The 14,243-nt window shown below is 40.7% G+C and overlaps 1 protein-coding gene across 2 annotated transcripts in view; it reads right to left on the reverse strand.

The window, feature by feature from the left end:
* Positions 1-14,243, reverse strand: part of CALHM2 (calcium homeostasis modulator family member 2) — a 31,750-nt gene that overhangs the window by 12,074 nt on the left and 5,433 nt on the right. Inside the window, exons 2-3 of one of the 2 annotated variants that reach the window (XM_086920274.1) lie at positions 6,520-6,570; positions 811-1,398 (exon numbers count right to left, since the gene is read on the reverse strand). In XM_086920274.1, the coding sequence (XP_086776400.1) occupies positions 811-1,353 (543 nt within the window). In that variant the 5' untranslated portion in view covers positions 1,354-1,398; positions 6,520-6,570. The remainder of the gene's footprint in view (positions 1-810; positions 1,399-6,519; positions 6,571-14,243) is intronic. The other variant, XM_086920273.1, reaches the window with a different exon arrangement.

Here is a 14,243-nt window from a genome sequence, read left to right on the forward strand (position 1 = left end):
TTATTTATTTGTTTGTTCAGTGTTTTCTATAGCGCAAACATTACCCTTTGGGTATCAGAGCGCTTCACAATTACACGGCATCTATAGTTGTGCAAAGCAGGGTAAGGATGCAACATAAGACAAATAAAACGTATAAATTGATAACATGAATAAAACAATTCCATCCAAATATAATACGTGGGTCGATTAAGTATAGGAAGTTAAAGAATTTGTTTGCTCACATATAATTAGTAAGGTCTGCCGCTATACACATTAGTGGTGTAATGGATCAAAAGCGTCTGTCTGATCACTAGTAAATAACTCCCTGGTAAGTGAAGAGGTCAGTTGGGATATATCTTGAGATCACTCTCGCGAGAGCTGATTCGATACCCCGAAGGTCTAGGCAACACAGCTAACTGACAGCAATGTATTTGATCTGCAATTGATTATGGTAGGGCTTTGTTCATTGGAAAGATCTTTGCTTCCCACTTGGAGACTGACGTGACCAGGATTCTTCTAATGCCTAGAAGTTTCAGCAGGTTTCCTAAGTTTGGTGATAGGAGTTTGGGAAGTTTCTAAAAAGATGGAGTGTATTTTGTTGCAGCAGATAGGTGTGTGCATCCTTTGTATGTTTCATTGTCTCTATAGCTCTATGGCAAAATATTTTGACATCCAAACTGATTTTTTATTCAAAAAACAGATCTGAGTTATCCTACTAAGATCATATTACTTTAGTGTTAAACAGCATTTAGTTAATATAGGGTAGGGAAACTGGATTCATAATATACCCTCTAACAAAATTATGTCTCTGAAATGCAATGCAAGAAGTACCTGAGATTCATATTTCAATCTTCGGATGACTTCGTCCTTGAAGATCAAAACTTCTACTGGAGTATCTTTGCATGGGAACCGCGCCAATGTCTGAGGTCCTTGTTCAAATGGGAAGCCTGGCAGGCTCTCAGGTTTGATAAATTCACTGCGGGCACAAACATACGCCTCACCGCGCAGAAGAGAAATAACAGACCATGTGATGGGCGCCACAATAGCCCGTCCCACAATGCTACCAAACAGTAAGTATGTGGCTGGGGCTGTGCAGTTCTTCACCCCTCGACCTCGACACTCTGCCACCAGGTTCCACGTGTGGTTGTTCAGGATCACTCCAATAAGGAAGAGGACCAGAGCAGGTACTCCGATTGCAGCCAACCCGTAGAGGTAGTTTCTCGCTGGAGAGCAGGGGCAGTGAAAAGCGACCACCGAAAACACTTCCTGGCTGCAAACAGTCCCCAGAGCCACCAAACCGTTGAAGATCACCACATCTTTGCTTCTGAAGAACAAGGACAGAAACTTGAAATTTTCTGCCAACAACGCAGCCATTTTCAGTCCACATTCAGTGCACGGGTAGCTTTAATTTCCTTTACACTGTAAAACAAACAGTAGATTACCTTTTCTCCAGTGAAATATTTAGATTTTTAGACAGCACACACAATAAAGAGACTATTTGGACCACATTTTTTTTCAACAAATGACATGAAGTTACCTAGTTAGGCTCATTTAAACTACTTGCTGAATTTTACTCATTTACTAGAAACTCAACATAAATAACATATTTGGAAAAATCCTAAACCCATGAATCTTAGGGCCTAGTTTAATTGTGGATGAATGGCCTGTTGTTCTGCCAAGGGCACATTGTAAATTAGTCTACCCCCCTGGTGGAGGGACCACCCACCACATTTATATAAAAAAAAAACACCAACGGAACCCTGCACCAAACAGTTTTCTTTTTTCTTTTCAAAATCAAAGTCCGCCAAGCGGGTGTCTCCTCCTATGACAATGGGAACATTATTACCATTTTACTGCTCCTCTCTACCAGGGATTGCCTTGCAGTGACGGACAGAAGAAAACAAAAGACTATTTGTCCGCCCATCCTAGTTGGGTGTGTGGACATCTAGCCATTTGTCTGAAGACCATAGTCCGTTCAGCCGTTGGAGAGGTCTGGCTATGGCGATGATGGAGCACTCACCACTATAGCCAAACCAATGGCTCTGCCTGCATCTAAATTGGGCGGGCGGACCATTATATTTGCAGTATGTATACTCTGTTGCAGTTGCAGCGGAGTATACATATCACCAACATATAAATTAGGCCCTTAGTTATGTACTTTCATCAGCTGCAGTTAACACAATTCTTCCTTTAAGAAATACAATATTTCAGTGATTTTGGCAAAAATCATGCTCAGTTCTAATTGCTGCTGGTCTTCAGAAAATGCAGGAGGGGCTTTTAACCCTCCCTTCCTCACTGTATCTGCTAGAGTGGGTCCACAGAACCCTTGCATTACTTCATCATGCAAGGGTCCCATGTGATGTTTTGAATAGCGGTGGCTTCAGTTTTGTCAGGAGAGGCAGGGAACTGAAACACTTATATTGTTAGCCCATGACATCTTGAGAAGGACACTGTGGATTGCTTGGATGACCTACAGGCACTGTTTTGAAGTCAAACAGAACGCACTCATGGGATTAATCGCACACCTGTGCTGTATATAAAAAACGACACACAGGCCCATCCCAGTGATGAAGTAAGAAGGGGATTGGATGTCTTGAGAACCGTAGTCAACGCGGCCAGTGTTTTAAGATCTTAACCTTTTTACAAAGGATTAATCTCATGTCCTGGCTGAAAAGATTGACAATTCTTCGTATCCATCATATGCGTTTCTGCCTCTATTAGAGGACGTCTAAACAATAAAAGTGCCCTGAGTACTAACTTGTGTGTCTGTGTAACATGTCTAAATGTTGGCTTACATGTAGTAAGCCCCAGAGCACTAAATAGACTGAAATGGAGATATATTTTATTGAAAAGAGAGAAAATTAAAAATACCTTGTCAGAGTATTGGGCATGACCACTGGTACATCACTCGCTGGATATTACACAATGAGAAGATAACAACAAAGATCACGGTATGTCTTTATCTCTACTTTGTCTTCTCTTCAGTCTTAAGTGGATGACTACAGGGGACTGTACTGTCTCGCTGATCTGACCTGTAGAATCCTGAATCACCCTAGGTTTAGGATAAGTTAGTTGTATGTTAACACAGACTTGTGTGTGAATGAACACAACCATGCTCACGAGTGAAGTCTTTTATTTTTGTATGCAGTGTTGTCGCAGGGATTCTCATACCGAACTGTGCATAGAGACTTGGAACCTCAGTGAATTAGGGTGTGCCAAAACTCACCTTAGTACCCAAAATCCCCTACCAGACTAGCTACAGTGTCTCATTGGTTATCACAAACTCCCAATGCTTAGACAAACCAGAACATGGACTTAGTACTAACCCTGGGCGGAGTTGGCGGAGTGGGGCTTCGCGGAGCTACGCGAAGTGGGCGAGAAACTACGCCCACCTCCGCACTCCGCGTAGCCCCACTACGCAAACACCACTGGCCGCCAGCCCCGCCACCCGCCCTCCCTAAATACTTTCAATTAAAGGAGTCAAATAATTAAAACGCACTTACCTTGCCCACCGCTGCCCGCCGCGTCCCCGGGGCTCGCTATCTTCCTTCCGTCTTCCGTCTTCTTTACTAATGCGCATGCGCGGGCGGCCGCGCATGCGCATTAGTAAAGAATACGGAAGACGGAAGATAGCGAGCCCCGGGGACGCGGCGGGCAAGGTAAGTGCGTTTTCATTATTTGACTCCTTTAATTGAAAGTATTTAGGGAGGGCGGGAGGGAGGCGGGTGGCGGCCAGCTACGCTCCGTCTGCGGAGCGTGCGTAGTGCCGCCTGGCTACGCCCGCTCCGCAAAATGCGGAGTAGGCGGCACTACGCACACTCCGTGCAAGGAGCGTAGCTGGCCGCCCACCCTTACTTAGTACATCTCAGGTAACGTGGAACACATGAGCAATCTTTCGTTATACAATCATTCCAATCCAGAACAAGGAGTAAAAGAGGACACGTGCATATTTGAAATATTTATTCACTAATGCAGTGTTCCCAAACGCAGTATCTTAGCTAATACAAGCAAACATATTATAAGAAACAAAGTAATCAGCATAGTCACTAGTCCGTACAACACAAAAGGTGAAAGCATGGTATTATGCTAAAAAGAATAGGGTTCAGTAAGACCTAATTCTCACCCTCCCTAGCTAGTATAATATATTATATCTAAGAAGGTCTCTTTGGGTTTTAGCAGGGCGGCCTTATACCTCAAGATCCTAGTGGTAAGGGATCACATCATCTTCCACCAGCTCTCTGCATGCGAAGCACCATCAAGTGTGTTTCTAAGCTCTTGTGCAAAGCAATATAAAACGCGCCTAAAGCCAGAACTTGGCCGCAGCTGCATGTATGTTATGTCTAGGAACGTGCGAAGATCAGACCTCATACCAACCACTGTGTTGAGATATTCTTGAAGGTTTCTGCACTCACTGTACAGACACAGCTCACCAAGCAAGGCTGATATCAGAGTAACAACATCTTATTCTCGCATGAATCAAAACATTCTACTAGGCTCAAAGCTAAAGCAACAGCTATGTGTTGTGTGCAGAAGCAGCAGAAAGGTAAAATGGTGTTTAAACTCCTAATAAGCTCATGCTAACTTAACACAGCATATAGGCAATGTATATTTATATGACAGTGTATTTGCAGTAACTTGCGCCTTACTCACAATCTCACAAAGTTAGTTCAACTGAGACTTGGATTGGTTATCCTGCTTCTTGTGATAATTCAACTCGTTGAAAGGGAGTTGTGCAGTCAAAGCGTTTTGGGTGAGTGCCCTACTTTCCTGATTAAAGTAATCTCATGGTTCCACTTGTTTCCCCTTGTTGTGATATTTATTTCAACAGGTTCCTCACTTACAGAATAGATGCACGAAGGTGACAGCATTAGCCTCATTATAAATGCATAGTCTGAATGCGTAGTTACGCAGGGATTATAGGAGCTCTGACAAAAGCCGGAGACCTGGCCAAAGGTCGAAACATGCATGATTATACGGGTGAACGAGCCATTACACCTCGTCTGATATCCAAAATGACAATATTTTAATTATAACTGGTATTCCCAACAAAAAAACATAATTCCTGGGTATACCAAGATATTGTTTAACTTTTATCTGGATCCCTGCTACAATCCAGAATTTACTTATTTTAGAACTCCCAACAATGGTCTTGTCCGCCATGGCATCTACCTACCAAAGGGTGGAAAATCACTTATGATGAAGCAAGCCACAATAAGTTGCGGGTTAGGCGATTCTCTGAAATTATTTGGGATTCCAGTAGGGTGACCAAAACATCTAGTGACCTGTGCATTTTCAATGTGTTTAAGGCATGGAAGTGTGATCAATTTCCACAGAGCTGCAAATTCAACCAACCACCTGCCCATGGATTGGTGGATGAATTGCTGTTTGCATTCCATTGCCAAAGGAACTAACTATGGTATTTTTCAGCTATGCATGTATTTTGCATTATAATTGATTCATTTCGGCAATAGAAAACAATCAGGGAGGACGCATGCAATCATTTGAAGCAGATTCAAGGCAATGCTGCCTGCAAGTATGTAAAACCTATATCCAGTCAGCACAGGAGGAAAGTAGTTAAACTCCAGGCAATTTCATGCTGATAAAAGATATAACAGCAGACAGCGGCATAGTTTGGCAAGGCTGGTGTGAAGATTTCAGGTAGCAGAAACATTAGCGATATCTTTTAGCCGGATGTACAGCGTTAAAGAATATAATCGTATAGATAAATCCACACAAAAAAGTGAGGTGCAGATCTGGGCATTAGTGGTATGAAGGTTCACACGTAAAAAAAAAAAGACTGGATCCATGGTCAAATTACATAACGAGTCACTATGGACATGTATATTTAAATGCCCCCGCCATTACATATATGGCACTCTACCTAAAGCATATGCATGGGCACCTGATGTGGCTGACCAAGAGGCTTGATGGTGGCTGCACTTATTACCTTCAACGTGAAATATAGCACTATTGGAGAAATGGAAAATACCAGAATTATAGACAGGAGCTATATTAATCCCAGTCCTAAAGAAGGTGGTAAAATTAATTCACCAAATTAGTGCCTAATAGACATGTTGAGCCTGCAAAATATTGGAACAATTGATGATGCCTGAACCCATTGGAAGTGAAAGTGTTTCACCAGCTCAAGGTATGCCAAAGATGCATAATGCAATGGCACTGGCAGTTATTGCTACCCACCTTATATGCCCTGGGGTGCTTACATTGCATTGTGTTTTTGCAAATGGATAGTTGTTTAAAGAATGCCGCATTCCAAAAGAGATTCAATGGTAATTCGGACTTCAGCGAGAATTAGAACTAGAACGTATCTGTTCAACATCTATAATATTGATTTTGATGATGCATTGGTAGGCATTACAAACAGCCCTGCCACCCCCAGGAAGGTATACTGTGATGCTATACAGGTGATCATTTATCAATTGATCATGTCTTAGTAGACTTACAGAGAGTGTCAAACACACTTGCAAGTCATGTCAACCAGTACACACAGAAGATACATTTTGATGAAAGTCAAATTATTACCTTTGCAAATTAATTCTGAATTCAGGGGGTACTTATCTTCAAGGGAAGCTTCCCTTGCCAAAATAAAAGACAAATATTTGACAGCATTATTCAATAGAAATGTATCTTGAAAGCAACTATCAAAAGCAAAGTGCACGTACTTCACAGATTTACCAAATGTAATGGTAACTTCGTAATACAGCATGTCTCTAACGTAAATTCAGAGCGCCCAGATCAATGGCAAATTTTCAGGCTATCAATTTAAGATGGATTTACAGACAGCTAAATCCGGCAAGGATACAACACTCCTGGACTTACATAAGGCAGTCTCGATTTAGACTGCATATTAAGGCGTACTCTACTAAACAAGGACCGATTGAGTATATATGGTGAAATCTCTTAGCCGTACCAGGCTGCCTTTACACTTTATGGCTAGTTTTGCACTCCATGTCTTATTTTTGGTACTTCAGCACTTGTTTTAAGAAACAACCACTACTTTATATTTGATTACAATATAAAGAAGACATTGATGGTATGCTCTATAGGAGCTGAACTACTGCCGGCTCAAACAAACGATCTACATAGTTAGTATTCCGTATATAATGGGAGCTCTAATATTAAGGATCACACCGCAAATCTGATGAATATGCACATCAAATGTGGCCATATTTTGTGCTTAGACGCCATTGGTCCCTGGTATGCAATTCTGAAGCATGCACAATGATGCTGCTTCTGTTGGGAAATTGTAGAAGCACTGTTTTTATCAATGAAGTGAATATATTAGCAAATATTTTAAAGAGGTAACCAATTACTCCAAGTTCCGATTAGTTATGAATTCCATCAATAAATGTTAACTTAATTAATTGATAGTTTTTTTAGTTTGTGTATTCATTTACATAAACAACATGTAATAATGTATGGCTGTCGTTAAAAAGAAGGATACCGCTCAGAACTTCCCTAAAACGAAATCACCCCACTACACAGTGGAATATGAAAAACCAGCTTGTGTGTCGAAGGTTAATGAAGTTTCTGAACCTTATGTTGGTGCGGTTGCTGGAGGGGGTACCTCTTTCCTTGGGCAATGGCGTTCTTACTAATAAAGGTGCTCCGAGTCCAATTTTAGTTTTAACATCTAACCAGCACCGTCGTTCTAGGTATCACGATCAGCAAATGGAAGGTCAAGGGTAAGGAGATAGGGTAATCAATGTTAAAATACACAAAAAGAATGACCCTGTTTATCCAGAGGGATTACTTACACAGGAGTAACACTTACTACTTTATCTTATTGTCACTAAGCAAGGAAAGAGGGCTGGAAAGATAAAACCTTTAAATAGGTCAATGTTACAAGAAGTATTTAATGCATGTCCAGCCTTAAAGGACATCATCTCTAGTGATCTTAAACAAGTGAGATATATGCCTGGCATCTCCTCAAAATAAATAACAGTAGTTACATTATTTTCTACACTAATCAAGAAAGCTGTAAAGGCTGCTAGAGAGGAAATGGTCTCAGAAAGGATTAATGTGATATCCTGCCCAGAAGGTAAAATCCCTCACACACGATCATTTTTAAAATGTCATGCAGGTCTAGATGCAAGACCGGTAAATCTGGTTTTAGATTAATGCATCAACAATGAATCTGAAAGAAGAGTGGGGAATAATAGAGATAATCTGTGAATGACTTTTGCAGTGAATAGGTACAATAGATTTGACCTGATTAACCCAGATGAGTTGTTTTGGCAGGAATGCTAGAACCTGGTCCACATTGATTAGGATAAAAATTACCGACAGCCTCTCCTTGTTGGTATGGAATGTGCATGGGTTGCGACACATTCTTGCATATGATAAGATGGTAACACTTATGGCAGAATATAAAATCTTATGCTTGCAAGAGACTTGGTTGTCAGGGAACAAAACCTTTTTCCCAGGGTTCATGCAGATTTATTCCTAAACTACGCCAAATGTTTCAGGGCACAATTCAGGTGGATTAATCACTCTAATCCCTATGCAAATAGATAAAAGCATAAAGAAAGCAGGCACCTCCGAAAATTGAGTGGCTGCATGCTGCTAAAATAGATCTCTTAAATCTCGCTGAATTAATAGGGAGTATGGTGATAGCAAACATGTATATAAATTGGAGAGAAAAAAATAGTACAATTCAGACCAATATGCATTGCTGGAAGATGATCTAGGTCCTATTCTAGCACTGTATTGAAACAGCTTGATATTAATTTTGGGAAATTTTAATATGTGTTCAAAACACTAACAAGAAGAAGCAAATGTTTGGGACCTACTGAACGCTTTTAAAATACTGCTTGTGTCTTTTTCCCGATGCCAAAAGTCTAAGTAAACTGTTAAATTACAATATTTTTTGCAGGGTTGGAGTTGTGTCTGCCTTTACAGTCGCTTTGGTTCGGACATATTGTCCCACCGACTTTCACTCAAGGGAATATAGAAGGGTCGACAGATTATATATTTACCCATCCTTGGTATTTCTTCTTGTTTGAGGATATTAACGTTATTCTATATCGAATGAGCGCTAATTTCCTTTTGAGCGCACGCTTTTATTAAAAATGGCATGAAGAAATGTAGTATTACCACTGGATATCGAATTTCCAAGGCACCTTACTATTCAGATAATATTTTTCCACGCTTCATGCAATCAAGTAATGATGACCCGGTAAATAATCGGTGGTTGCTTGTTTGGTTAAGTATTGGCAAAAGAAATATATGAAAGTAAAACCTTTAAAGACAGAAGAGCAGAAAACAAATAGTTGATTTGATACTGAATATTTATTGTTGAAACAAAAGATAAGGAAGTTATGGTGTTCTCTGGAGCCCGTAAAACATAGTACGCTGTTCTGTGATCTGTTGAAAGAGTGTATAGCAAGAGTTAAGCACAATATGGTTATCTTTTGCAAAGAAAACTGGGAGGAAATGATGTCTGCAATTTTAGCAAAAGATGTCCACAAATTTTGGAGGCTTGAAAGATTTGGCACTAAAGGTGATGTTAAAAGTGAAGATTGCATGGTACCTGCGGAATAAGTTTATAACCACTCTGTTTGTGGGAAAGGGTGTTGGTGCTCCACAGGTCATTAGCCCTATAGGAAATTAGGTTTTAGCTCTCTTTTCTGTTTCATCAATGAAAGATATATTGACCAAAATCAGGTTCACTCGAGCAGCAAGCCCTGATGATCTGCTGGCAATAACAACAAAACAAAATCCATTTCTGATTGGTGGGCAACATTTTTTTCTGAGGCATATAAAGTATTTACATCAACAAGTATTTACCCTTTGACCTGGAAAGGGGAGAATATTAAGCCTTTATAAAAAAAAAAGTTACCCGGTAGCTCTTAAAGTTTATCGACTTCTTAGTCTTATAGATGTAGGGGCTAATATTTATGCGAAAATACTTTTACATAGTCTCAATATATGGATTAAAGAGGGGATGTTGATTCCAATAGAGCAGGGTGGTTTTAAAGAAGGCGTTCCACAATAGATCAGTGTTTTAGCCTTTAGGCAATTGCTTGTGAAGCAATGGAAGTGGGAGGGGTGCTCTACGTTTGTCTTGTCAATTTTGGTCTGCATTTGAGCTGGTAAATCGAAAAAACTTGTGGTCAAAATGAAAAACCATCAACATTTCGGGAGGTATGTTGAGAATCTTGAGAGAACTCCACAGAAATAATTGTCCCAGAGTAATAGTGGATAAAGGGGGAGCTCTCCAAGGAAAACAACTATGGAGATTGGTTAACGCCACTGGTGTGTGTTGGCCCAAACATTATTTGCATTGTATCTTGCTGATTTACCTCCAATTTTAAAGGCTACACTCAACACCCAGAATAGGGGGCCGTCACATCCTGTGCCTTCTCTATGTAGAGGATTTATTAATATTGGATAGAACTCCTATTGGCCCTAAAAGGAAATTAGCAGGATTTAAGAAGTATAGTGGAATTCATGATTTAGTTATAAACTTTGATAAGACCAAAATTATTATATTCAGCAAAAAGCAAGTGCGGTGTGAATGGTCCATAGGAAATTTACCTGTTCACATAACATAATATAAGTGATAGAAATGATTTTTAAGAAATCGCTTTCCTGGAGCCTGCATGCAGATACACTTAAATCTAAAGCCCTCTCAACCACTGGAGGTTTAAACACATTTAAATCGATTAAGGTGGTCCCTCTCTTCAGGCAGTTTTTGCTGCATACAGCGCAATGGTTCCCCCACATTTTTTTATGGGGTTGAGGTCCTGGGTTTAATTGCTTTCCCTTTAGAAATGTGCATAGGTTAGAGCTATACACATGAAAACTGATCTGAAATCATGGGCAGTGAGTGATCTCTCTTGCTCACGGAATGAGATTTTGGGAAAAACTAAATCTATCTGACCAACCAAACATAGAAAATCTTAGGAGAGAAGAAATAATAAAAATTGATCTTGAATGGGTTCAAGAGATTAAGAAGCGACTGCAAGGCATGGAAAAAACTCTTCAAATAAACAGTTATAATGTTATAGTGCCCATTGCTCTTTCAAGGTATGAACTAATGAAGTGGGCAAGTGGGATGGTAGGGAAAAAGATTAAATCGTTCAGTCATAGATCATGGTGATTCGTGGGAATCCAATACCTCTTTCCAGCATTTGCTTTGTTTGCCTAACCCTGCAAAGCGTAATGCAATTTAAACCTTTAGACTTCGTCTTCATCTATTGCAATCTCATCCGACTGGGATAATATATTTTAAGAACTCAGAGGGTTTATGTAGTCGTGGGCTAAATACGCAATTAACGACCGTACATACAGTACTGGACTGCCTCTATTTCTTAAAACCTGTGCCATACATTTTTAAAACCCAATTTTTAAAAGTACAATATAAGGGTGCGAAATGCAGCCAGGGAGCTCTTTTTCCATACACAATATATGGATATAGTATGTGCTCTGGCTAGATTTTTAATGGTTTCATATGGCTCTCTGTCCTGCTGAAGCATTTTATAAGTATTTAATTGATCCTATGGTATTTGAACATTCTGCATTTTAAGGCTATTTAAATAGCCTGTTTTGAGGAATTGTTAATACCTGGTTTAAGGGACATTGTCCCTAATAAACGTATTTTCATAATGAACTTCCTTACTGTGAACAAAGAAAGAATGAACCTCCCCAGCACATCAGGAGGTTATTCTGGATACTGACAAGACCAACAATTGCATTTAAAGCTGAATTTTCAGTTGTAAGAAATAAAAAAAAAATCTTTAACTTGTTTGTTGTTATATGAGAGAAAGCAATGTGTTTTTTCTAATTTGCTACATTCCATTTTTCAAGCATATCAATAAGCAAGCTTACACTCGTAGTTGTACATATGGTAGTATCAATTTATTTTTACACTGTTATATTCAAGAGTGAATGACCATTTACGTACACACTAGTAGTAATAGGATTTGTGATTATGGGAACGTATGTTTCTCCACATGAGAATCAGAGTGAACTGGCCAAACACAGGCTTGTGTTTCTACAAAATATAATCTGGTATTCAAAATGCTGTCAACAATTATTGGCTACAGATTGTATGTAAATGTTGCTGCTACGATAAACAATACATTTCAGTAATTTTTAATTCTAATGTAGGTATTCATTAAAAAAATATAAGTTTGTTTCACATTGAAGTTATACAGAAATCTTTAAATGATCTAATCCAGTGGTTTTAAAGGTGTGGTTCTGGCACCCCGTGAGGGTCCATGTAGGGGCGGCTCCACCACTAAGGTGGAGGAGCGTCGTCCAACTGCTTCAACTGCAAGCTTAATGCAAAAAATAATATGATAATAACTTTCCGTTGTTATCATTTTATTTTTTGTATTGAGCTTGCAATTGAAGCCAGGCTGTTAGAGCGGGCGGGACTGGGCTCCTCGCATCACAAAGAGGAGGAGTGGTAGCGGCAGCTACGTGCACATGACAGTTTGGTCGGCCATCTTGGGCCGGCCAACCTGTCATGAGCATTGTGCATTTTCTCCACAGGCTGCATTGTACAGCCTTGGTGGAAAACATGCCCACCCTCCCAGACCCTCTTTGAGCACCGAACACAGCGCTCAGACCAATCGCAATGCTGCTTTAAGGCAGCTTTGGGATTGGTCAGGGGATTCTGGAAGGCTGTGTGCGTCCTGCTACAGAGGGGGCGTGAGAGAGGTGGCGGCCAGCGGTATTCGGATAAGTGTCAGTATTTTTTCCCCCCCTAATTCCGTTTCCCATGCCCTACCACTCCTCTGTCCACCCCAGCCTCACCACCCTCGTTCGGTAGCAGCCTCTACTGGGTCCATGAAGCCTATTCAGGGCGGCTGTGACTGCATATATTATTAACAGATTAATAAAGTGTATACAAAATAAAGAAACAAAATGTAGAATTTAAAAATGTAAAACGTTCTGCATATGTGAGGGGATTTAAAATTGGATGCTATAAATTAAGTTGGTATCTTTAGATTGATGAGTGGGAGGGGTGCCACTGCATCAGATATAATATGGTCCATTAGTGTCCTCAGTTGAATAGAAATACTCCACCCTTCCAATTACAATTAAAAATGTTGAAATGTTTCATGTTTGTTTGTAAATTAAATACATTTAATCATGTATGTATTTGATGAATGCTTGCCTCTTGTTTGTGTGTATTGTTTTAGTGTTCAAATCATCGGAAAATACTTAGGTGGGGGCCCCCTGCTTCCAATAATGACTCATTGGGGGTCTCTGGATTCCAATAATGAATCAGTGGGGTCCCCTAATTCCAGGAATGATTAAATGGGGGTCCTCAGAAGTCAAAAGGTTAAGAACCAATGATCTAACCCATTGACAGTTAAGTGAAAGTAAAACAGTCTATATCAACCATTAAGCTTTCTCCATCAAAGCATGCAATATGAGTTTACTTTGCATCCCTTTAAAAAAAATCACGACATATCTTTCCTTATGAGAGTGCACACACAACAGGCCTTTAACACCGTATGGCTTAAATATCCAAAAGCATAAAGTGGATAAAAATGGGACAGGTTGGCAAGTTTGATCGACAGCATTCTCCCAGCTTCTCCTAGAGAAAAGTCAGTGCATGATCCAAGCTGTGATATAGCCAGCTAAAACAGGAGAACAGGTTTTGGCAAAACCAACAGGTCTAGCTTTCATATGACAGGACAGGCAAACATGGGCATGCACACAATGCTGCCCGCAATTTACCGGGGTGGCAGGGCGAGGGGAGGAAGCGGGGGTTGTAAATGAAAATATATACAAAAAATATAACACTTACCTTCAGGGTAGCCACTCCCGGCCGCAGCTTTCAGTCTGCCTGCCGCCGCCTCTTGCTTCCCGGAAGCAGGAACCAGGAAGCACCCAGGCTCCTGATTCCTCTAGCCAATCACAACGCTGCCGGGCAGCGATGTGATTGGTCTGAGCGCCGTGGTTCGGCGCTCAGACGGGGATGGGGGCCTGGGCATGATCTGCACCCAGACTGTAATGCAACCTGGGTGCAGAACATGCAAAGTGCGCTTGACTGTTTGGACAGCCCGAGAGGGCCGGCCCAACAGTTATGCACACTTTAGAGTGGAGCAACCACTCTTCCTCCGGGCCCCTGCTCTGGCAGTCCAGCCCCATCCCAGTTAACCGAATACTAAAATGATAACGCTGGTTATTATAATTTTGGTTTTCCTTTAACTACTGCTTGGAGAGCAGTGGGCGACGCTCCTCCGCCTTAGCAGAGAAACTGCCACTGCATGCACAAATGCTGT

The sequence above is a fragment of the Lissotriton vulgaris genome, chromosome 5 (genome assembly GCF_964263255.1).
Source record: "Lissotriton vulgaris chromosome 5, aLisVul1.2, whole genome shotgun sequence".
NCBI classification, from domain to species: Eukaryota; Metazoa; Chordata; class Amphibia; order Caudata; family Salamandridae; genus Lissotriton; species Lissotriton vulgaris.